Raw genomic sequence first — 22,984 nt, forward strand, 5'->3', positions numbered from 1 at the left:
TTTGGCGTCTATAATTCTGACTCTCAGACTGCACCACTTTCCTAGGGATCATTGCCTGGAATGTTACGCAGGCCTTGCAGGGAGGACAAACTGTATCAAATTGGAAGAAGATGGGCATATAAGAGAATGCAGAAGAGGCTGCTGCATTGGCCTAAAATAGCAAAACATACCTGTGGGTATGAAATACATTGCATAGGGTACCGGCGTTATTGACTACCAACCACAGTTAATTGGCACACTTTCGGGAAATATGTCATTTTCTAAACTAAATAAAAACAAATATGACATCACTTTTATCAACTATATTCCAACATTTTTTTTTTTTTTAGTTTGAGAAAGAGAAAAGAAATTATAGGATTACACAGAGCTCAGAGAATGTGTCAAATATGTGAATGTCATATCTGTCACGATGGGGCCAAGGGTTCAGAATGCTGATCTCCAGGTAGCCAGAGACCTGGGTAATTTTTGAAGATGGAGAATCGGTTGGCAGCTGTGGCTACTTATTAGATGGCCTCCCCTTGGTTCTGAGTTTCCTTTCTTAAGTGAACACTTTATGTCCTGAGTGTCTCGGCCTCCCTGCTCCTTCATAGTGAGCCATCATGCAGGCCCAGTAGGTTTCATGCTTGTAGCCTGAGAGAGCATTTTAAGACCTATTTGCTTGGGAGGGTAATTATTGAGTCTTTAATCACAGCTACTTAATCACAGCTTGACACACATTTTCACTTGCTGCTGGGGCTGGTTCTGCTCAGGTCCTCTTGCCAAAAGAGATGCTGCCTCTGCCTACGTGTTGACTTAATTAGGAAAGAGCTCTGCTTATCAGCAAAGGGAGAAGGGAGCGCAAGTGCATGGAAGGTAAACTCTGCAAGCGAAACAGGGTGATGGAATCGAAGGCAGAGGTGGTAACTATGGAGACAACATCAGATGTGTGCTCACCTGTTACTCTGATTTCTTTTTACACTACTAGGACTTTTAACCATGAAACCACCTGCACACAGCTCCGGTTAAGCCAGTTGGAACACTGCTGGCAACGGCTCCTTGTCTACAAAGTGTGCTGTGGAGCAGGCCACCATCTTCAAAAAGCAATGGCGGTAGTGGCCTTCTGGCCTCCAAAGTCCCCGCAAGATGACTGTTGCGGGGCTGGGCTGGCAAAAGCAAGTCAGGATGTCAGCAGAGGACACCCGGCCCCTGGCCAGTGCTCCCATCAGCGTTACCTCATTCATGCTCCCCAGACCCAAATGTCACGGGGGCTGAGGCTGGACCTTATCTGCCCTGTGCAGGAAAATGCCATCTCTCCTTTGCTCCTGCAACACAGATTACTGAGTGTCCCGTCCAAAAGGAAGGTTATGGCATCGGAGAGGGGGCTGTTGAGGAGAAAAAAGACTTACCATGGATATTGCTCAAAGCAGGATGGATGGTTCAGGAATACGTTACTGCAAGTGATAAGCAAGGAACTGCCCTAAAACTACGCGTATTCATTTTCTCTTTCCTTTTTGTGTAACTGCGGAGTTAGTACATTACTTTCCCTCCGTGCCATAGTCCACATTGCCACCTTATCAGCTGGAAATGATGATTGCTAAACTATGAAAAATTCAGACTTAATTGGATCCAAAAAAATCTAAGAGCAAATGTATACTGCATCTGGAGAAAAAATAATAATAAAGACGCTGACCTATTAAAAAGCCTGAATAATAGTAGGTACATTCAGATGCAATATTAAATAAGTGAAGATAGAGAATCCCAATATCAGTTTAATATTTCCTCCCATTTGTACACTACTGCATACCTTTTATAGTACTTCTGCCTATCTCAAGTCATTCCTGAGTATTATTCCATCATATAGATTATCTGCACTTAACATATGAAGGAATGAGGGTAGAGGAGTTGGGAGAGGTTTAAGGATTTCTTTGAACCAAATCCAGCCTCTGACTCCTTTTTCCATGGGCCTTCACTATCTCCAAGGTCCATTGTGTTTCTTGAGACCCTGACTTTCATACTCACTAATTCATCTCTAGGCCACATTTTCAGCTGTTTGTACCTTCTCTTCTGGTACAGCTCAGCAGCTGTGCAGTACAAGATTGTTCTAGGGTCTGAGTGCATATTTGTCTATGCTTCTCTCATTGGCTAAAAGGCAAGCTGATGCAATTCTGCTCTTTCTCCCTAGATAGTCAACAGCAAAGCTAAGGAAATAAGCAGGGCAGGGAGCTCTTGTCTTGCTCAATGGGGTGACACATAAGGTAAAGCCAGCAGTGACTGACACCTTAAGGACCTCAGGAACGCAAAGGTCCCAAAGGGAATTCCTTTCCCAGGGAGCCCGAGAGTCATCGTATACACCCCGATGACCACTGTCAGCAAACTGCTCACTTCCTCTCCTGCACTAAATGCACTTGGCATGAAAAATACAGAGAGGCACAGACGGTCCCTAGCTAATGAGCTGGGTGTGTTCCAAGCTCATCTATTACAAGTCAAGAAGAATACATTCTTCCAAGAGGCATTGTTAGAAATAGGGGAGAGGAAGAATGTTCTCAGATGAACTAAAGAATAAAGATCTATTTAAGGGATACCTGAGGTTGGAATACTTTTTCTGTAAATAGCTAGGCATTTAGGCATCGTGGAGCCATACCATCTCTGTGACACATTCTGCTTTGCTTAATTTCCTTTTTTGGGGTGGGGGGTACAATCCTCTAAAAATGTAGAAACCAGTCTTAGTTCACAGGCATGGGCCAGATTTAATCCATGGACCATAACTTGCCATCCTGATCTATACAATTGCTAGCTTACACTTTTATGAATTTAATGCTAAGCAGTAGATTTTGGTGTTCAGCAAACATCTTTTTTTTTTTTTTTTTAATATGCCATTGATACGTCTCCACTTGACTAGCTTAATGTTCCCAACCTGCATGAGTTGTTAGGTATGAAGTGACAAGCTCATAATCAGGGGTGGGATTGGCTCCATATCACCTGTCCACCCAAAAGATACACTTAGTCTCTCATTGTGACCTTCAGCATAGGCGTCAGGATAAGAGGGAAGCACCCACCACCCCCTCCACTGCTGTATTTTGTAGAACAGCAAGTCAGCAGAATCCCAAGGGAGTCCATGGAGATCTCTCAACTCTTCACCTCGTTGGCAAAATCCCCCAGCACATCCTGGCTGACCCTGAGAGTAGCAACAACCAGTAGGTGCCATTTGACCAGGGCTGATGTGAAGTCCCTCCCAGACTGCGAACCCTGCTGAAGCGATTCCCAGAAGCCTTCAGGCCAAGTGTGGCTCCTGGGGAAGGCCTCCTGACCACAAGCCCTCTGCACTAGGGCCTTGGAGAGTGTGCCCTGGAGCTCATTACAAAGTGGGGCACAGAAGGAGGTGCTGGGAGAGGGGTGTCTTCCCAAAGACAAATAGGTACTAGTTCTAGCAGGTCTCTTCTCCTCCTCGCTTTCCTTCTTTTCCTATTTTTCCTTTTGATTTAAGGCTGAAATTGCTTCACTTGACTTGAAATGGCATTCCTGTGGGGTGATGAAGCCATGTTTCTCTGAGCGAGTGCTTTGTTGGAGGGACCTGTTTCCCTGTTCTCTCTCCAGTGCTAATGGGCGATGAAGGAGAGGAAGACATTCCAGGTTAGAAACAAGGTGTTCCGTTCCCGGACCCGGGGCAGGGTGTCTGCAGCGTTAGGAGATGCGACTCTCCCGTAGGGCTCAGGGTGAGGCCTGGAGTAGTAATGGGTGCAGGACTGACGTAGAAGAACATGGAAGGATCGAGGCCAGTAATACCACCACTGTCCACGCAGGACACCGAAAGGAAGGGTTGGGCCACCTCGGTGGCAGCTTCCCTTCCCCTGCCCCCTGTCTGATTTGCTTCTTTCCCTTCTGTCTACCTCCTTTCCTTATCTTTTCCTCTCTCTCAATAATTCCAACCTCCACTTCCTGCCAAACTTATAGGCAGTGACTGACGTTGGGGTGGGGTGCCCTTACTCCTGTGGGTGCCAGTTCCCGTGGGATAGAGAATGCCATGCACAACCCTAGGTGACAAGGTGGGGTTTCCCTCAGACCCTTCATCCCCTCCCCACAACAGGCATTAGGCCGGATGCTGCAAGCTGGCCCTTTTGCCCCCGCCACCCAGCCTCCAGAGACCCAGGTAAGGTGAAGGCAGCTCAAGGTCCTTCCCAAGGGCTTTCACCCTCTGCCCACATTGCTGTCTTTCTGCTTTTTACTGTTAGTTCCAAATGAAAGATACAAACACATGAGCAGCCACATATCAGAAAGAGCTGGTGGTCAGGAGTGGTGTCTGGCCCCTCCCCGGAGTGCACCTCTTCTTACCAGTCAATCCCACTCCCTGGCAACTTACAACCCTCTGACAACTTACCAAGCCCCACGAAGTCACCTTCTCTTTCTCTTCCTCCTCATCCTTCGTCTCTCGTCTTTGTGGTTTTTCCCTTTCACTTCCCAGTAGGTCCTTCAGAGCCTGGATTGATCTCATAGAGTCAAGTTGGTTTCGGGTCAGCATTAAGCAGTGCTAACCCGAGTGCACAGAATTCATCCGGGTGAAAGGTTCCTTCTTGCTGGTGCTCCCGCTCTCTGTCTCCGGCCCACCGGCCCACCTGCTCCTGGGACTCATTCCCGGACTCCCTCTAGTCTCTCATCATATCCAGGAGCCTCACTACTCCAAGCAAAGGGTCGTCTCTTCCCACGTGTGCTCCTGCGTTTGCTGCCACAACCCCATGCATTTGGAATCCCTGGCATCAGTGTGCTCGGGCTGTCCTGGCAAAGCACCACAGGTCTCACAGTTCTAGAGGCTGGAAGCCTGAAATCCAGGTGTCAGCAGGTTGCTCCTCCTGAGGCCTCTCTCTTTGGCTTGCAGATGGCTGTCTTCTCCCCGTGTCCTCACATGGCCTTCCCTGCGTGTGCCTGTGTCCTCATCTCCTCTTCTTAGAAGGACACCAATCAGATTGGATCACGGCCCATCCCGATGACCTTATTTTAACCTTCATTACCTCTTTAAAGGTCCTATCTCCAAATACAGTCACATTCTGAGGCACGAGGTGTTAGGATAGCAACACATAAAATTTGGGGAGTCACAATTCAGACCCTAACAATTTCCTCCCCACTCTCCTTTTAGCACATAAAAATTTATCCACAATTCTTTTTCTAGGTCAGATGTTTAAATTCAGTCCTTCCTGAATCCTGTCTCCAAATAGCCACAGCAATTGTCTGTAAAATGCATCTGGCAACCAATGGTGCATTTTACTGTGATCTTTCTGTCGTTTCAAAAAATCTATATTTTTTCTCTTTAAAATTTACTTTATACTGTAGCTACATAGGGTCTATCTTCTCAACTAGATTAAAACTTAGGAGGGCAGGAACAGTCATATTGTTTTGTATGATCATAGCAATCCTCAGCACCTGGGTGGTCATATCTGAGGCCCAGGACCCCTCGGAGCAGGCAAAAAGAGAGAGGACAAAGAGGGACAAGATCCAAGCACTAGCTACAGGCAGGGGCTGGGAGAGCAGGTCCATGGGACTTGGAAATACTACACCAGGAAGGCTCAGGTAATAGTTGACAACACTGGGCTTCTTAAAAGTCACAGTGAGATTCTCATCAGTGGTGCAGAGCACAGCAGTGGGGAATCCCATGTTAGTGCCATCTAGAGTCAGGCAGGCGTGGGATCCCCCAGGAGACATCTGCACCCAGGAAAACAGAGTTCCATCACTGAATGAGACAGACCCTATACCATGAGAGCAAGGTGAGACAGAGCAAAATGGGATCAGGAACCAATGTCAGAACCCAGGCCTGGGAGATAGATGGGAGGCTGTGATCACCACAAGTCCCCAATCTGGTGATGGGTGAGTTGTCTAGAGCCGTGTTCAGCAAACTGCGGCTCGTGAGCCACATGCAGCTCTTTGGCCCCTTGAGTATGGCTCTTCCACAAAATACCACGGCCTGGGCGAGTCTATTTTGAAGAAGTGGCGTTAGAAGAAGTTTAAGTTTAAAAAATTTGGCTCTCAAAAGAAATTTCAGTCGTTGTACTGTTGATATTTGGCTCTGTTGACTAATGAGTTTGCCGACCACTGGTCTAGAGTAAGATGGTACATCCGCTTCAGTCCAATCTAGAAATTAAAAGAGGAGAAATCATGTGACAAGGCAGGGCCTACAAAAGTATTAAGTGTATTGAGGCCAAAACCATCCAAAAACAGGTTCGAATGAGTGTAGCAATGGTTTATTGATTTATAAACACACACACACACACACACACACACACACACACACACACACACAACAAAACTTGCCTTTCTTCCTCACTCTGGTCCCCATTCCTTTTGCTAAACCCAGCCTTACCTTTCATAATGAAAAGATTTCAGCTCGGCAGCTTGGCTAATTAATGTCTCAAGGGTTGGGAGGCCTTTGCTTGGCCCATTGATCAAACGCTGAGCATCGGGTTGAATGCTTCTCATCCAGTGCCGCTCCCACCCAGGCCCTGTGTCATAGCAGATGGATTGTCATCGTAAAGAGCAGGGAAAGAGGGAGCATTGACAGATGGGGAGGTGAGTGAGCAGCTTTAATCAAAAACAAAATGCCCAAATTTAGTTTGATAAGTAACAAGACTATTAAAAAGTAACCCATAAAGTACTTCAAAGAGCAAAACAAGCAAGTATGATAAATATATAAATAACAACTTATTGTTAGCTTTCTACCTACATTTTTAAAGAGGGTAAACATTTATTAGGGAGCAATTGAATTAAAAAATGGGGTCCCATGCTTGCTTTTGTCTCCAGCAGCTCACCAGACCCCCTGCCTCCCTCTTCTGAACATCACACTCAACCCCTGACACCTGAACTTCAGCGCGTGAGTGCTGACATTCTGCAACAGAAATTTTGTTTCAGCTTTTCAAGCCTGAATCCAAACACATGCTAAATGCATCAGAGGTGCAGGAAGGAAAATGGCTCATTTTTGTCTCCGGGGAATGAAGTCCCCGCAGCCCACTCACCAGTATCGCCACACCTCTTTCATCCAGTGTGGCAGAGGAGGAAGCAGCGTGCTCCGGACAATGCACTGTGATGAGGGGTCAAGTCCAAAGAAGGGAAAATGACAGTTTTGGAGCATCTACTATGTGCCAAGCCCTTTGCACATTTTATAGGGGGAAATGGAAGATTTTACAGTCACATTACCAAGGAAAGACTTGCACCGGGAACCCATCCAGTGATATGAGTGTGAGAAGAAGAAAGACAGTGACACCTGTAGGGAGTTAAGGGGAAAGTTGAGCCTTTGGCATACCTAGTCTTGGAGGTCACCTGGCCTGCTGAACCCTTGGCCTGACCTTAACCAGCTCCACCCAGAGCCAATTAGCAGAAGGGAACTTGAGAGATCTTGTAAGTGGTGCTGAGGGAAGAGCAGTGGCCTAGAAGCCACATGGCCTGGGCCTCATTTTCAACCCCATTTTTGTGCCTGATTAAGTGACCCGGACAAGTCACTTGACCTCCCTTGGCCCCACTTTTCTCGCCTTTGAAATACGGTAGGCAAATGTAATGGAGTTGAACATATGTAATCATAGTAGACTCCAATCTGCATTATAAGTCAAACATTATTCTAAATGAATTACCTTGAAGGTATCTTAAAGCTACTGAAAACTCCACATATAGGAACAACAGAGTTAAGTCTGTTTCCTTTGTTCATTCTCCTAGTTCAGGTTGATAAATTTCCAAAAGTTGGTCAAGACACAAATTACTTTTTCACTAGAAAGGAAATACTAAATGGATGTTGTGCCATTGCTTGGATGCTATTATTTTTAAACTTAGGGTGCTAGGCACCAAATTTCAATTCTCAGTTATTCCCTCCCCCCACTATGCTATTTTCTTTGGGTAGGAAATACCTCTGCCTGAACATTTGTTTTAATTTTTAAAAATCAGACTCACTGTGATACTTTGAAGCTTTCCACCGAGCTCTCTCTCTCTCAGAGAGCCCAGAACAAGGGTACCCAGTGCTGGTGGTGTTTGTAATCTTTCTTACCTTGACTACTCACTTAGCATAGGAAGTATTTTGTTATCATGGTTGTCCTATAAAAGACTCTGCGTAGAATGCTGTCATAAAGATGTGTGTGTGTCTGTAGAAAGAGAAGTAATTCTGACCATTGGAAAACACGGGAGCATCTGAAACAAAGCTTGGGTCTAAAATCATCTCAGGAAGTAGGGCTGAGCTATGCTTGGCCTGGGTAACTGTAGAAGTCAGTGTTTACAAGATAAAACAGCAAATTCCTAGTCATGACCTATAGGCAGTTTTAATTTTAGCTGGAATTGAAACTCACATCATGAGAGCACCCGCATTCAGTCTCAGCTCTAGTTTCTAGTGCTGTCGGTGAGAGCCCCAACATCTCGGTGGATCCCTTGAAATGATCTCCTGGACTCTTCTGGGCTGGTGGTTTGATAGGAAAGTCCATTGTGTGAGCTCCGCCCACCAGGACTCAGTCTGCCTTAGGCTGTCAGCCATACTCAAAGGCCTTGTTCGGCAGGGATCTGCCAAATGGTCTCTCGTGACTCAGAATCTCAAACTTGTTTTAAATGGAGGGGGAAAGTTACTTTCAGGGATGAGGTTCTTGGCCCAACTCTGCTTTGTATAAACACAGCCTATGTCTATTTCAGTCTTCTGGGTTTTAAGAAGCAACTGCTGAGTTGTGGCAAAGGGTGAACTAGTTGGTATTGATCCAAATTAAAACGAAGAGTTTTCCTTTCTTGCAGCGCTGGAAGAAGGGAGACAGCATCATCGCCTAGGGAACAGAATGTGACTGGCCTGGCAATCAGGGAAATGAGCGTGGGCCTCGATTTACAAAGAACCAGCTCTACCAAAGTCTAAACTTGTAGAAATGGAGACGTTGTGCTTGGAGTAAGGATTTTTACTCTACGGAAGGATAACATTTGGGTCATGTTGATGCATGATGCTGTGTATATGAAAACTATTGATGTAATTCATTACAGGTCATTCTGCCTTGATTTTTAAGGGACAGACAACCATTACATGAAGCCTAGTGTGTGCCCACGGGTGCTGTCCTTACCACCCATCAAGGAGGGTGTCCAGCCCAGCCCCTGTCCTGCTACCCACTGTCAGGAGCCTGTATGTCCACGTGGATGTACTTATTTATCAAGCATTCATCTAAGACACAGATCTAACATATTACTATTGTCAACGCTGGGACAACAGTGATTAAAGGAGTAACTGTGAATACAAATTTTTTTGAGAGTCAGCTCCCCCCAATTGCATCTTTTGTGTCCCTCAAATTCTAGCATATTCACAGAAGTTTAAAAAAAATGCTGCAAAACAAAATCACCTTCTGCCAAGGGAAGCTGCCATAACACACAGCGGGCCTTTCACTCATTTATCCATCTGTGTTATCAGTCAGGGCTCCTGGCTCAGGTCCCGAGAGTGGAGGACACTGGTGGACACGTGATCTTCATGACCAAGGCTCCTGTGGTCTGTGGAGAATGCAGGCAAATCCATAATTACAGCAGAGAGTGGGGCGTGTTGTCCCGTGGGAGTTTGGTGGAAGGCACCCACCAGCCTTGGAGTTAGCCTTCGCAAAAATGGTGACCTCTGAGTTGGATCCTGGAGGACAGAGTGGAGTGGGACAGAAGGAGCTGTTCCAGTCAAGGAAGGAGTGACCCTCAGGCATGTGCTAGTTTTGCCTCCTCCTCCGTTCTGTTAGGGCACGGGGAGGTCAGTCTTGCTTAACATGATGGCCACTTGGCTTTGCAAACCTCATCCCTCAAGTTCCCTTCAGACCAACCACACCTGCTTTCCTCCTCACTCTTTTGTTTTGTTTTGTTTTCCAATGAAGAATCAAGGATGAGCCAATAAATATAAGTCCAGGGGTTTTCTTGACAAAGCTCCCATGTTCAGCTTGGCTGAACACAGGAAAGTCTATTTCTTTCTCATCAGGCAAAAAACATTTGCTTCAACAAAAAGTGGCTCACTCATAAGAACAAACAAATGTTTTGGAAGTCTTAATACGCAAATCTTAAGTGATACCATTTAACGTTTTTAAAAATTGAGAAATTTTTTTAAGCGAGAAAACATTGTGCAGTAAGCTTTAAAAATAAATAAATAAATAAATACATAAATACATAAATAAATAAATACATAAATAAATAAATGGAAGGGGAAAAAGTCTTGAGGCCTCTGAAGTCTTGAGACTAAAAGACACAGAACATTTAAAAAATAAGACAAAGGCCATTCTTGAAAAAAATAAAGTCAAGAGATCCAGTTTGAAAGTAAAAGAGAGAGAGAGAGTATTTTCCCTACAAAAAAAAATCTAGAAAGTAATTGGATCATTCCAGTACCCCAAAGGCTGGCTGGCACGTCGTCCATCACTGAAGGGTCAGTATCTTTGCTGTCAGGGCGCAGTATGAGCGAAGGGTGCCTGGGAGTTTATCACAGCTCCAATGCAGCAGAGGTGGTGGGAGAAACGAAAACAAAAGTGAGGGCCTTGGAGTTGCCCCTTTATACAGCAATCAACGAGCAGTTAGGAAGGATGTGGCTTTCTGGGGCTAATAAAAACAAATTTGGAGGCTTGTTTTGTCTTTGAAATTAAAACCGTATTTTAGAAAATACAGCTGATGCCATTTAAACACGAGCCCTGCGACATTGCCTGGCTTACTGCAGCTTTTCTGTTTGTCTCGCCATTAGATCTGTTCAAAATAGGAACGTGGCATTTCCATGTTTGCCGAAAAGCAAATGTGAGCTGACTGGCCAAGTTTAGCTGTTATGGTTTTCCTAGAACCCTTATGACTGTTGTGACCAATAAGATCCTTGTAATGTACAATTTCTAACTATACCGTGTTTGTGATCTATGCCCTCCTCCAGGTTTTGGTATTTGGTCAACTGAGTTGATCTTACCCCCGTTCCCTCCGTGTTACAGAGTTTAACTGTATCATGCTGAGAGTTTGGTATGTGCTCCATGCTGAAAGAAGAATATTCTCCCGAGTCAGATAAATATGTTCATGTGTGAGAATTGCTATACTTGAATTTGCTGCAGCATTTTGTATTGACGCATATATATGACACCCAGGCTGACTCAATGGCTTCTAAAACATTTAATGTCTCTTAAATGGACTCAATATCCTTGGAATGTGTTTAAATATTTCTGAATTTTCTACATGCCATTTTTACAGGTCCATTTGTTTATGATGTGATGTGGTAAAGAATCAATCACTTTCGTTGTGTGTGTGTGTGTCTGAAGAAAATAAATGTATATATTACTAAGAAGAAGAATAAATTATTGAAAAATATACTTGATGGATCATGCAGCCCACTGTTGAAAAAGAATTTATTTTATTTCTTTAATAAAGTGATTGTTCAAATTATAAGCATTTATATTGTCCTTCTAAATATGGATGCCATAATATTTAAGTGTTGTTCAATCTTGATGTATGTTCAACATTGATGTATGTTCAACATTGATGTATGTTCTCTAATAAAATATTTTAAACCTCTTTCTTTAAACACATATTGCCCAGTTCTTTAATCACAATCTATTGTTAATATATGTCTGTTGAAAGTGGAGTGGCAGCTAAATGGGGTAGGTTGTACATAAGATATTCAAGTTGGCAGCATTCAGGGTTCAGGTAAGAGCCAAAATACAACTGCATTGTCAGGTTTAGAGTCAGGGAAAGGTGATAATGGAACTCAGGCACACAAAAATGTTGAATGTGTTCAAGGCTGAATGTATTAAGTGACCCAAAACCAAAGCAATAGGTCAGGGGAACTAGTGGCCAGAGAAGGCCATGGGCAACACAGTTCAAGGGGAGTTTTTCTGAGAGGATTCTGGTCTGATCGTGGTCTCAGAGCCTGGAAGCCCCAGCATCACCCCTTTAGCCTCATTCTCTCAATGGGACTCCTTGGCAGTGTGGTGTCATCATTGGGGACAAGACCACTGCAGTCAAATTGTCACAGGTTTCAAATTCTCTCAACCATTCACCACCTAGGTGATCTGAAAACAGAGATTACACACGCCTAAAGCTTAGCTCTTTCTTCTAAAAAAAAATAGGGACAATTATTGTACATCGTTGAGAGGGTTGCTGAGATAATAAAATGAAAAAATGCATGTAAAGTGTTTAGAAAAGTGCCTGATATCTAGTTAGCACTCAGCAATTACACGTTGTTCATTTTCTTATTGATCTTGCTGGTTTGGTTGTGGCTGTCATTTTAGCTACCCCCAAAGGTAACCATCACTTTTCTGGTGATGAAGAATCATTATTTTTTACCCAAAGCCCTTAGCATCTAAGTCAAGTAATAGCATCACAGCTATACTGATTTGGGTTTTGCCTAATGATGTCATGTCCTGTGGGTGCTCAGCTGGTCATAATCCAGGCTCAGTTAGCACGGCTGTAGCCTCACTCCATGGATCCCCACAAAAGGTGGGGAGTGGCAGGCAGATGGAGGGTGGGAGGGAATCCTAAGATACACAGATGTTTGCAATTGTCCAGCCTTTGTTTTCATGGAGCTTGAAAGTGGTAAACCTAATTTTTAGACTAATATCATTGGTTTATCTGATGAACTCTTAACATATTTTTTGCTTCAGGTTATAGACTCTGGAAGAGAGAGAAAGTGGAGATATTGTTAATGTTAACACTCATTGGTTCCTATGAAGGTAGAAAAATTATTTAAAATATGGCCATAATGATGCTAGGGCCACATCTCTGCTGTGCATTCTACCGTGACTAATGCTGTGGAAAGCCCTGTTTTAACTGGTTCAAATGCATCACCTCATTTAATCTTCACCATCCTATAAGGAAGTGCTAGGAATCAAATTAGGTTGCATTTGGCTGGAAGCAACAGAATACCCATTTAAAAGTGGATCACATAAGACAATTTGTAACACTATCCTATATAATAAAAGGCTAGTATGCAAATAGACTGAATGGCAGAACAACCAAACTATGACATGCACTGACCACCAGGGTGTGGAACATGGCAGATGTCGGCCACGGAGGGGTGGTGGAGCAGATGAGTGGGGGCACCAGTCACTGTCGTCGGGGCAAACCTCTGGTGGTTACTGAAAATTCTTTACACCGAAGCAGCTGTTTGCACCCGCGCCGGTGCCCAGCACCAGTCCTGATCACTCGGCACCATCAGCAGGTGCGAGAGGCAGCTGCTGGTCCTGATTGCACCTGAGGGCTTCTCCACTGCCCCCTGCTCCTGAGGGGCAATTGGGACCAGCAGCCACCGCTTGCACCCGCGCATGGCACCGGCCCCACTTGCACCCGCTGCTGATGCCGGCTCTAATCGCTCTGCACCATCAGCGGGTGTGAGCAGGGCTGGCGCTGTCAATGCATGGGAGGGGTGGTGGTGGTGGGAGTGGGGCTGCCGGCAGACAGGGGACTGGGGGCTGTGGTGGGAGGGGCAGAGTGGGGGTGTGTAGGATGGACCAAAACACCCCCCGCCCCCGTGCCTACTGCAGCCTCACGGCCCACAGTTTTTTTCAAGGTGCACGAATTCGTGCACTGGACCCCTAGTTATCAATAATTTGGCATGAAAACATTTATTTTTGCCAAAATGCCCTGCAATCAATCTACCTGGGTTTGAATCCTATTCTATGAGGTGTCAGTAAATGTTTAGCAGCCAGCTCTCCAGAAACACCCACACACACACACAAATAAACATACAAAAAAACACAGAATTTGCAAATTTGTCAATTCCTGTGGTGTAAATTCTCTGACAGTAACACATATCAAGCTGCCAACTTGATGTCATTGAACATGTGTTGGGGAGAGATATACACAATCGTGTCTCTTGGTCCTGTACAAGCCAACGTCAGCACCCCACTCCTGCCACTTAGTAGTATGCAGCCTAAGTCTACTTGTATGTTAATTTCCTTATCTGTAAAATGAGATAATAGTTGCACCTTCTTCATTGGAATAATTCATGTAAAGAAGTCCTGTGCTTCATTCAGTCAGTAGCAATGGATGCTAGTTATCATAGTTATTGTTAGTTATTGCCAATATAGGCACAAAGCAGAAACCATCTCAGAATAGAAAAGTGTTCATCCTTATTCAATTTCTAGAACAACTCTTCTAATTGCGATCCTTCTTCAGACATTGTACAGCATGACTCCTCATCCCCACCTACAATGAGTTCGTTACTCTCTGTTTTAGACTCCAAAATTTTTCGGAAAATTGTTTCTTTGCATTTTTGCTTTAACTGAAGTACTTACTGATTTTATGAACCAGTTTTCTCAAAGAGCCTCTTAATGCCAAATCATTCTGCCAGCCTATTATTATCTCTCCTGTTTATAAATGCAAATGCCTCCAGCAGAGTTTATGAAAAATAATTATCCTGTTGTGTAGGTGGACAGAAAAACCACTACCCCCGTGCTCACTCCTCACTTTGTTCCTATGTTCTAATCCATACCCTCCTTTCAAAGATAATACAAGCACATATTTAACTAAATAAAAGTGCCTCAGATTCTGGGGTTGAGGTGAGTTTTTGGGTCCTGAGTGGCACCACACCCACCCTGCAGTTCTCTTCTGTGGGAACACTATACATCCTATATAATAAAAGGCTAAGATGCAAATCGACTGACCAGCGGAACAACTGATCGATATGACATGCACTGACCACCAGGGGGCAGACTCCCAACACAGGAGCTGCCCCCTGATGGTCAGCTTCTGCTCAGCCAGAAGCTGGGCTCACAACTGGTGAGCACAGCAGCAGTGGCGGGAGCCTCTCCTGCCTCCGCGGCACTAATGATGTGGGGAGCAGGCCTAAGCTTGCAATCAGACATCCCCCGAGGACTCCCAGACTGTGAGAGGGTGCAGGCCGGGCTGAGGGACACCCCCCTCCAGTGCACTAATTTCGTGCACCGGGCCTCTAGTAGAAAGATAAGAGCCAATGGGAAGAAAACACAATGTTTATTAATTCCCAGAATAGCTCTATTCCACTCCAGGTTTCTTACGCCCACTTAATTGATTCTAAAATGTCCAGGTTTGAGGAGTAAGGCACTGGTAGGAAAGCTGACATTGAAGCATAAGTACGGCCACATGTGCTTCTGGAAGCAAGGCCCCGGTCATAAGGTAGTGGGGTGGGGTATGGGTGGGCAAGAATGAGATCCTGCCCACCGAGGATGCAAGGCCCAAGAACAACCAGCAATAAGAGACAGTTCTCAGTTTTGCTGGTAGGAGGCAGGGGAGGGGTTGTAAGGACAACAGTGAAACAAGGGCAGTTTCTTCTCTGTGGGCAAAGGCACAGGTACAAGGATAGAAGCAGACATTCTTCCCACCCTCCCCACATAAATACCATATGTGGGTATAAGTTAGAAATTAATAATTCCATCCATGCTATCACAAATTACACGATTTTGTTCTTTTTATGGCCGAGTAATATCCCATTGTACCACAGCTTTTTTATCCATTCGTCTATTGATGGACACTTGGTTTGCTTCCATATCTTGGCTATCATACATAATGTGGCAATGAACATGGGGGTGCATATGTTCTTTCAAGTTAGTGTTTTGGGTTTTTTCAGATATATAGTGAAATAAGCCAGACATAGAAAAACAAAGGCATGTGGTATCACTTATATGTAGAATCTAAAAAAAAAAATTTAATGAACAAACAAAATAGAAATGGGCTTATAGACACAGAGAACAAACTGGTGGATGCTAGAGGGAAGGAGTGTTGGGGGTAGGATGAAAAAGGTGAAGGATTTGAGAAGTACTAATTAGTAGTTACAAAATGTGCATGGGTTGTAAGGTAAAGCATAGGGAATATAGTCAACAATATTTTAATAACTATCTATGGTTTCAGGTGAGCCCTTGAATTATCTGAGGGAACACATTGTACAGTGTGTTTATAAAAGTAGAACAAGCCAGATATTCTGATTGGTTACATTAGATGCATTTTTTTGAAATATATTTTATTGATTTTAGAGAGGAAAGGAGAGGAAGAGAGAGATAGAAACATCCATGATGAGAGAGAATCATTGATTGGCTGCCTCCTGCACGTCCCCCACTGGGGATCGAGCCCGCAACCCAGGCATGTGCCCTTGGATGGAATCGAACCTGGGACCCTTCAGTCTGCAGGCCGATGCTCTATCCATTGAGCCAAACCAGCTAGGGCTAGATGCATTTTTATAGCTCAGTAATTGAGCAATTTGTCAACCCCTGATTATCGTAGAACTCTGAGGTTTTGCCTTAACTTACACCTCACAACGTTAATAAAGCAATGCCCAGTCTCCTGCCTTCTGGGAAGTTATAGTTTGATATAATGAGTGCCACCAATAGACTCTGCGAGCTTATTTTAGAGCTTACAGCATTTTTAAGAGCCATAAACTTATTTCAACAGTATTTTCACTGCTTCAAATATTTCGGGAACTCTTCGGAGAGCGTCTTTGGAGTCAATTTATGTGTGGTAGCTCCCCTTAAAATTCCTGTGCTATTTACTTATTACCACAAATAGGACTTGTCTAGACCAGCAAAGGTCTTTCTCACACACAAAAGGTGAGCCTTGCAGCTGAGGGGACAACTTCACGGGTCCCCTCTGTTTGACTCTGGGCAGCTGCTGCCAATGCCTTGACCAGCTTGCTCTGCCGTCCTATTGGCCAAATACAAGCCGGGAGGGTTGAACTGCTATAAAAAGTCATTCTGAATAAATTCAGTGGAAAAAATTAGGTCAATGGTTTTCAATCTGCCCTTTTTTAGTGCAATCTTTTCTTTAGGTGGAATCTGATGCAGAAGCCCTCTGTGCAGAATAAAGGAAAGCAGGAGGTCCTGGAATGATGTAGGAGTAGGTAAAACTTCAACCACTCAGGCACCCCACCAGACACACACTCTTCCTGGTGACCCCCTGAGGAATGGCTACAGGACCTTTGGGACCCCCTTGAGCAAGGTCTAAGCAGCACTAAACTACACACTCTTCTGGGGCAGTGGGTAGCATACCTTCCCACAGACCTGGCACATGGCGGTCTGTCAATAAAGGCTCCTGGGAGAGGGAGGGAACCAGATGGTAAAAGGCTGTTGGAGGTGGGGTATTTCCCCCAAGAGCTCAGTAGTTAAAGAAGCCTAATAGAGGGTCTATTACCAAAGATAATTACCAAACTGGGGCTCATATCTGCAAGAATGGTTTCCTGGAGGTTGAAATACAGAGCAAGTCAAGTGACACAGACAGTGAGTTCTCTCTCTCTCTCTCTCCCTCTCTCTCTCTCTCTCTCTCTCTCTCTCTCTCTCAATGTGAGTGAGTAGGGGATAGGCCCATGGAATGGCTGAATGGTGTGATGATAACTGACAGCAGAGGAGAATTCCTATTTTGATCTCTTATTCACCAGCAGAGACAATCAACTATTTTAAAACTAGAAAAGCCATGCACATGAATTTAAGCAGAAATTCATGGGAATTATAGCCCGGGCAGGTGGGTGGTGAGGAGCAGTGGCTCAGGAGTGGTGGCAGTGGGGGGCGGGGGGGACTTGGATAAGAGCAGAAGCTGGGATGGGGTGTCTGAGGGGCCCAGCTCCCACCTTTCACCTTCCCTGAGCAACTTCTGAATAAATTGGTAAGTATGTCTAAAGAGCAGTAGTTAGTTAACACTGGTTTACTACTTACTGGAGGTAGGTATTATTCTAAATGTTCCACATATATCAACTCCTCCACTGCTCTATCATTTCTGCCTTTCACAGAAGAGAAACTGAGGGTTTAGGGGTTTGAAAAATTCACACACCAGTTGGCGACAGAGGTAGAATGTGAACCCAGTTATTCTGATCCCAGAGTCCAGTCTCTTGGGCAGTATGCCACGATGCCTCTGGAAATCAGACTGTCCGTTTTATTGCTGATAAAGCTCCAAGTTGGAGGATACCGCTTCTATCTCGGGGCAAATGAGCTTTGGGAGGGGCTGCCTTGTAGGCAGTGCTGGCCGGGGCACATTAATGGCGGGCTGCCCAGGAATGACCTGCCGGCAAGAGCAGGACAGCAGTGCCGCCGCCGGGGCCAGCTCACTCCCAGAAGGATCAACCCCAGGCTGAGTCCGCCCAGTTTGTTGTTTCCAACTTTTCCAGCAGATTAAACCACTCCGTGGGATGATGGAAGGAAAGATGGGGAATGAGGAAGAGCCGCTCCCTCCAACAGGGACCACACAGGAAGCTCAGACAGGTCAGGGAAGTAAGGGGTCCCAAAGTCCAGGAGGAAGGAAATTCAGGACAGTACGAAGACCCAGTGATAAAGCAACGTGGAGGGATTGACTTCCTACAAATGGTCCAAAACCAGGAATATCCTGGGCAAAGAGTCAGCAACTCCCAGGTGCATTACGTGCCTCCAAACACCTTTGTGTGACACGCACTTGATACGTTGCCCAGCCTGCTCTTGACAGCCAGCTTTCCTGGTATGTTCCTTTTGCAGACGAGGAAACTGAGGCACAGCACGATTGAGCACTTGCTCCCAGTTTCCCAGCTGATGAATGCCAGAGTCACATTTTCTCTGCCACTTGATAAACCTCGATTTTGGCAAAGAAGAAAGAGAAAACAGCTGCAATGTGAAATATTCCAACGCTACCCTAAATTAGAACATTGCTTTTAAAATTCTCCTCTATGTATAATGAAGCTTTTAATAAAATGTTTAATGTGGCTTCTCTACAAAAGCATATTTGCAACCCACAGTTGACAATATTCTCTCTCATCCCCAAATTAGGACATGTGCTTTTCAAAACAAGAGAGGGTATTTAGATGTGGGACCTCTCTGGACACGCGGTTGCTTAGCATCGCCAATTTAACACTCTCGTACACTCACATGAAACAGCCCCTAAACTAATTTCACAATCCCAGGAGTGCGCTGATACAATCTGATTTCCTGACTTCCTGATAAGGAAGCCAATGAGAGACCCAGCACCAATAAAATGTGGACACCAGCATAAAGGCCCTGACAATTATTATGTCTTTAGCACATAGGGTGTGCTAAAAAATTAATACTTTTTCTCCCAACTTCTAAATCCTTCTAGGATGAGCTAATAATCACATTTTCATAGACAGATTAACAGTAAAAAAAAAATCAAGTTTTAATACATGCGCAAGGGAAATTCTCATAGGCCTGAACATTCCAAAGACAGTGAGGCAATCTTGGGTATATAAGACACTTTGGACAAAGGAGAAAAATTGGGGAGGACGAGGTCTTAGATTTCAGAAGTGAGAATGGGTGATTTGCAGGTAGCTGAGGAAGAGCAGAACACATGTGGCAGGAAAATTCTTGCTAGACAACTCAGGAACAATGGGACACGAGGAGTCTATTTAACAGGCCCCTGCCTGAAGCCTTCCTATTGACCATCTTAATTCAAATCAGGCTAAGACAGCTTCCTAAATTCTCCTTCCTGAAGCGCCCGCCTCTGTTTGAATGTCTTGGGCAGGAAAGGGGGCAGGGTCAAAGGTTAATAGTATTACATTGTTATACTATTATAACAATGTAATACTATTATTATTGTTAATAGTATTACAGATGTCTCTCATTTTCCCCTCCCTTTGCCCCCCTTCACCCAGTCCCTGTCCCACCCCAGGCCTTCCCCACACTATTGTCTGTGTCCATGGGTTATGCATATATGTATATATGTTCTTTGGTTAATCTCTTCCCGTCCCCCTACCCCTGTCCCCTCTGAGATCTGTCAGTCTGTTCCATGCATTCATGCCTCTGGACCTATTTTGTTCTTCAGTTTATTTTGTTCATTAGATTCCACATTCCCGTTTTTTAATAAACAGCTTAAAATCAATATTCCAAGAGGCACCTTCGGGATGGCAAGACTTTGATTCCTTCACAGCCTTGCAGCTGGAAGTCTCCTCTAGGACTCGGATCATGACATTTTCCAGGAAGTAAATGTTGCTTCCAGAAAATTCTCCTCCTAGAACTCTCATCTCAGGAACACTCTTTCTTGTAAAACAGCGCAGAGTTAATACCCTTGTCCCCAGTTGGCTGGTAATTGGAGAGTTGCTGATTTAATCGTTGCTTGCAACCCACATGAAGGGCGGGAAAAGTCCTGTCACGTTATGAGAAATATTCAGGGGGGAGGGGAGAGACCCTTCTCTCCAGGCTCAGTGCTCTGTGGACACTAGGGAATTAGGTATGAGGAGAATTCACATCCAAATTTAGAAGCAACATCTTCAAGTTGTGCCTGCAGCTGTAAAGCTAGAGGAGAAAATACTAGAGAGAGCAGGAAAGACAAGATTCTCCTCTCTCAGGGACAAGGTCCCTGTGCACTACTTTGGACTGCAGTCATCAGAGAAATAATCAATAGAAAGTAAAAAAAAAAAAAAAAATTATACAATTGCCAAGCATCACTTTCCCACTCAGGGTTAAAAGCTGTGTGGGCAGGCAGTAGAATCCTTCGCCTTGACCTCCAGAGGCCTTGATGCAGGCATTCTGGGGGTCCCTACTGGGTCAGGGTGGGCCCATGAGCTGCTGTGGATTCTTGGATCCCACAGGAAAGAGAGTTCATTAGTGAAGCAGTGAGACCGAGAGAGGCTTCTCCACAGACAGAGCAGCCCCCTTTAGTAGAATTTGCTTCCTTTGTTGAGGTTCATTTAATCCAGGGGGAGGGTAGTCAATAAGGGGGAGGAGTATTCAGGATCTTCCCAGGGAAAGGGGTGGAGATTTCTCAAAGTTCCATGGACCATTTTGTGTCCTTATATGGACTCCATTTCTGATTATGGAGTCCGGGGCATGTCATTTAGCACACTAATGTATTACAATGAGCATGTAAATAGGCTAGGGGTTACCAGTAGGTGAAATTAGAAAGAAAGAAAAAAAGTGTATATTTAAAAAATATACCTTTCTTTATTCACTTAGCAACAGTATTTTTAAAAAAACTAACTTCTGGGGCTAATGTTATATAATTAACATTATTCTAAGTACTTTAGTACAGTAAATATTTATAATCAACCTGTAGTATTATATTTCTCCAATACACTGGTTAGGAAACAAAGGCACAGATAGGTTAAGTAACTTGCCGAAGGTCACACAATCAGTGAGAAATAGAACTTAGGGTTCAATACCTGGTAGCCTAACTCCAGAATTCGCCCTCCTAACCATACACATAAATTATGAAGTCAGTAAGTAGGACACAAAACTGATTCTTAATAGCCACAAAGTTTTATATTATACTGGAGGCCCGGTGCATGAAAATTCATGCACTGGAGTGGGGGTCCCTCAGCCCAGCCTGCCCTCTCTCACAGTCTGGGAGCCCTCAGGGGCGGGAGGCAACCCAGCGATCAGGGGAAGGCGACGCCCCATCACACCTTTGCTGCTGCCACTGCCGGCAGCACAAGCCTCGGCCGGCCCTGGTTACCTGAATTTCTTAGTATTCAAAGAGTTCTTATAATTTAATAAGATAAGACAAACAGTACAGTGGAGAAGGAGACAAAGGAATAAAGACATATGGATTGTCAATACATTGATGAAGTAATATTTTAGGCCCACTCCCCGCTAAGCCAGCAGTCAGACATCCTTAGCACTGCCTGCTGCGGAGGCGGGAGAGGCTCCCGCCACCACTGCTACACTTGCCAGCCATGAGCCCGGCTTCTGGCTAAGCGGTGTTCCCCCTGTGGGAACGCACTGACCACCAGGGGCCAGCTCCTGTGTTGAGTGTCTGCCCTCTGGTGGTCAGTGTGCATCATAGTGACTGGTCATTCCACTGTTCGGTCAATTTGCATATTAGTCTTTTATTATACAGGATGATATAGATGTTTTCTGTTTTGCTTATCTTTAAACTTTGTTTATATTGTTTTTGTGGAATGTGTTTCTATTTTGCCTCACTTTAAAAAATTTTTAAGCAGTCAAATCTGTTAATATTTTCCTCTACGATTTCGGATTTTGGTTAAGTTTAGAGAGAACTTTGCCACCACATGATTTTTAACTGCATTTTCTTCTTGTTCTTTTTGGGTGTTTTTTTTAACTCTTTCTTTCAACATAGAATTTATTTTGGTTTATGATGCAAGGTCAGGCTCTGAATTTATATTTTTGTAAATAGTTATCTAATTATTCCAACACCTTTCAGCGGTTGAGTTTCAGTTCTCGCACTGTTTCTATAAATGCCCTTGAAGAGAGATGGCAGCTCAGTGCCCCCGAACTTTGATAGATGCGTCTCTTCTATTAAGCCCACAGATCTTCTCATTTGATTGAGCCCAATGTCACAATAAATAGCAAACCAAGAAGCCACGTCACTTATTTTCCATATCCAATTATACTCAGTTGTCTCATCACCAAACTCAACAGATAAACTATTTCATTGTGCTCCAGATATTTAAAATGTCTCATCACCCTATAAAAATTTTACATGGTAAGCTTACTTTTTATCAATTCAATGGCCTATTCCAGCAATTTTCAACCTTTTTTCATCTCATGGCACACATAAACTAATTGCTAAAATTCTACAGCACACCAAAATCAACATTTCTTGCCTATCTGACAAAGAAAGTAGGCATAATTTTGATTCATTCACACAGGACAGCCATCGTTGTGTTGGTTTTCTTATTTGTCCATCTAAGGGAAAAGAGGTCAGTGCCCCTGGCTAAACAGTCAGGTGCTGCATATTTTAAAAATTTTTGCAGCACACTGGTTGGAATTGCTGCCCCATCCCCATAGAGAAACCATAGCCCTTCAGAATAAATCTCCCTGTATGCCTCTAATCTACATATATAAAAGCCTAAGCAACCATCCTACCTAATAAAATAGTAATATGCAAATTGACCACACCTTCACCATGCCCATCAGCCAAAGCCACGCCCATCAGCCAATCAGGGTGAGTATGCAAATTACCCAACAAAGATGGCGGTTGATTTGCATACGCTGAGGGAGGGAGGGAGGAGTGAAGACTGAAGACAACTTAGAAGGAAGAGGGAGGAAAAGCGGAAAGCAAGGTGGCTGCCAGAGGGAAAGCCCTGGCGGGGCAGGGCGGGGTGGGGCGGGGTGGAGCGGGGCAGAGAGGGGCAGAGCAGGGCAGGCGGCAGCGGCCCAAGGGTGCAGGCGCAGTGGCCGCAACGGCGGCGGCA

General features: G+C 44.6%; 1 protein-coding gene across 1 annotated transcript in view; it reads left to right on the top strand.

Moving 5' to 3' along the window:
* Positions 1 to 8,803, top strand: part of ADRA1A (adrenoceptor alpha 1A) — a gene marked incomplete at both ends in the record, with an annotated part of 103,287 nt that extends 94,484 nt beyond the window's left edge. The window contains one exon of the mRNA XM_079773085.1: positions 8,719 to 8,803. Coding sequence (XP_079629211.1) covers positions 8,719 to 8,751 — 33 coding nt within the window. The remainder of the gene's footprint in view (positions 1 to 8,718) is intronic.
* Between the last annotated feature and the right edge of the window lie 14,181 nt (positions 8,804 to 22,984).

This window comes from Cnephaeus nilssonii (genome assembly GCF_951640355.1).
Source record: "Cnephaeus nilssonii genome assembly, chromosome: 5".
Classification (NCBI taxonomy): Eukaryota; Metazoa; Chordata; class Mammalia; order Chiroptera; family Vespertilionidae; genus Cnephaeus; species Cnephaeus nilssonii.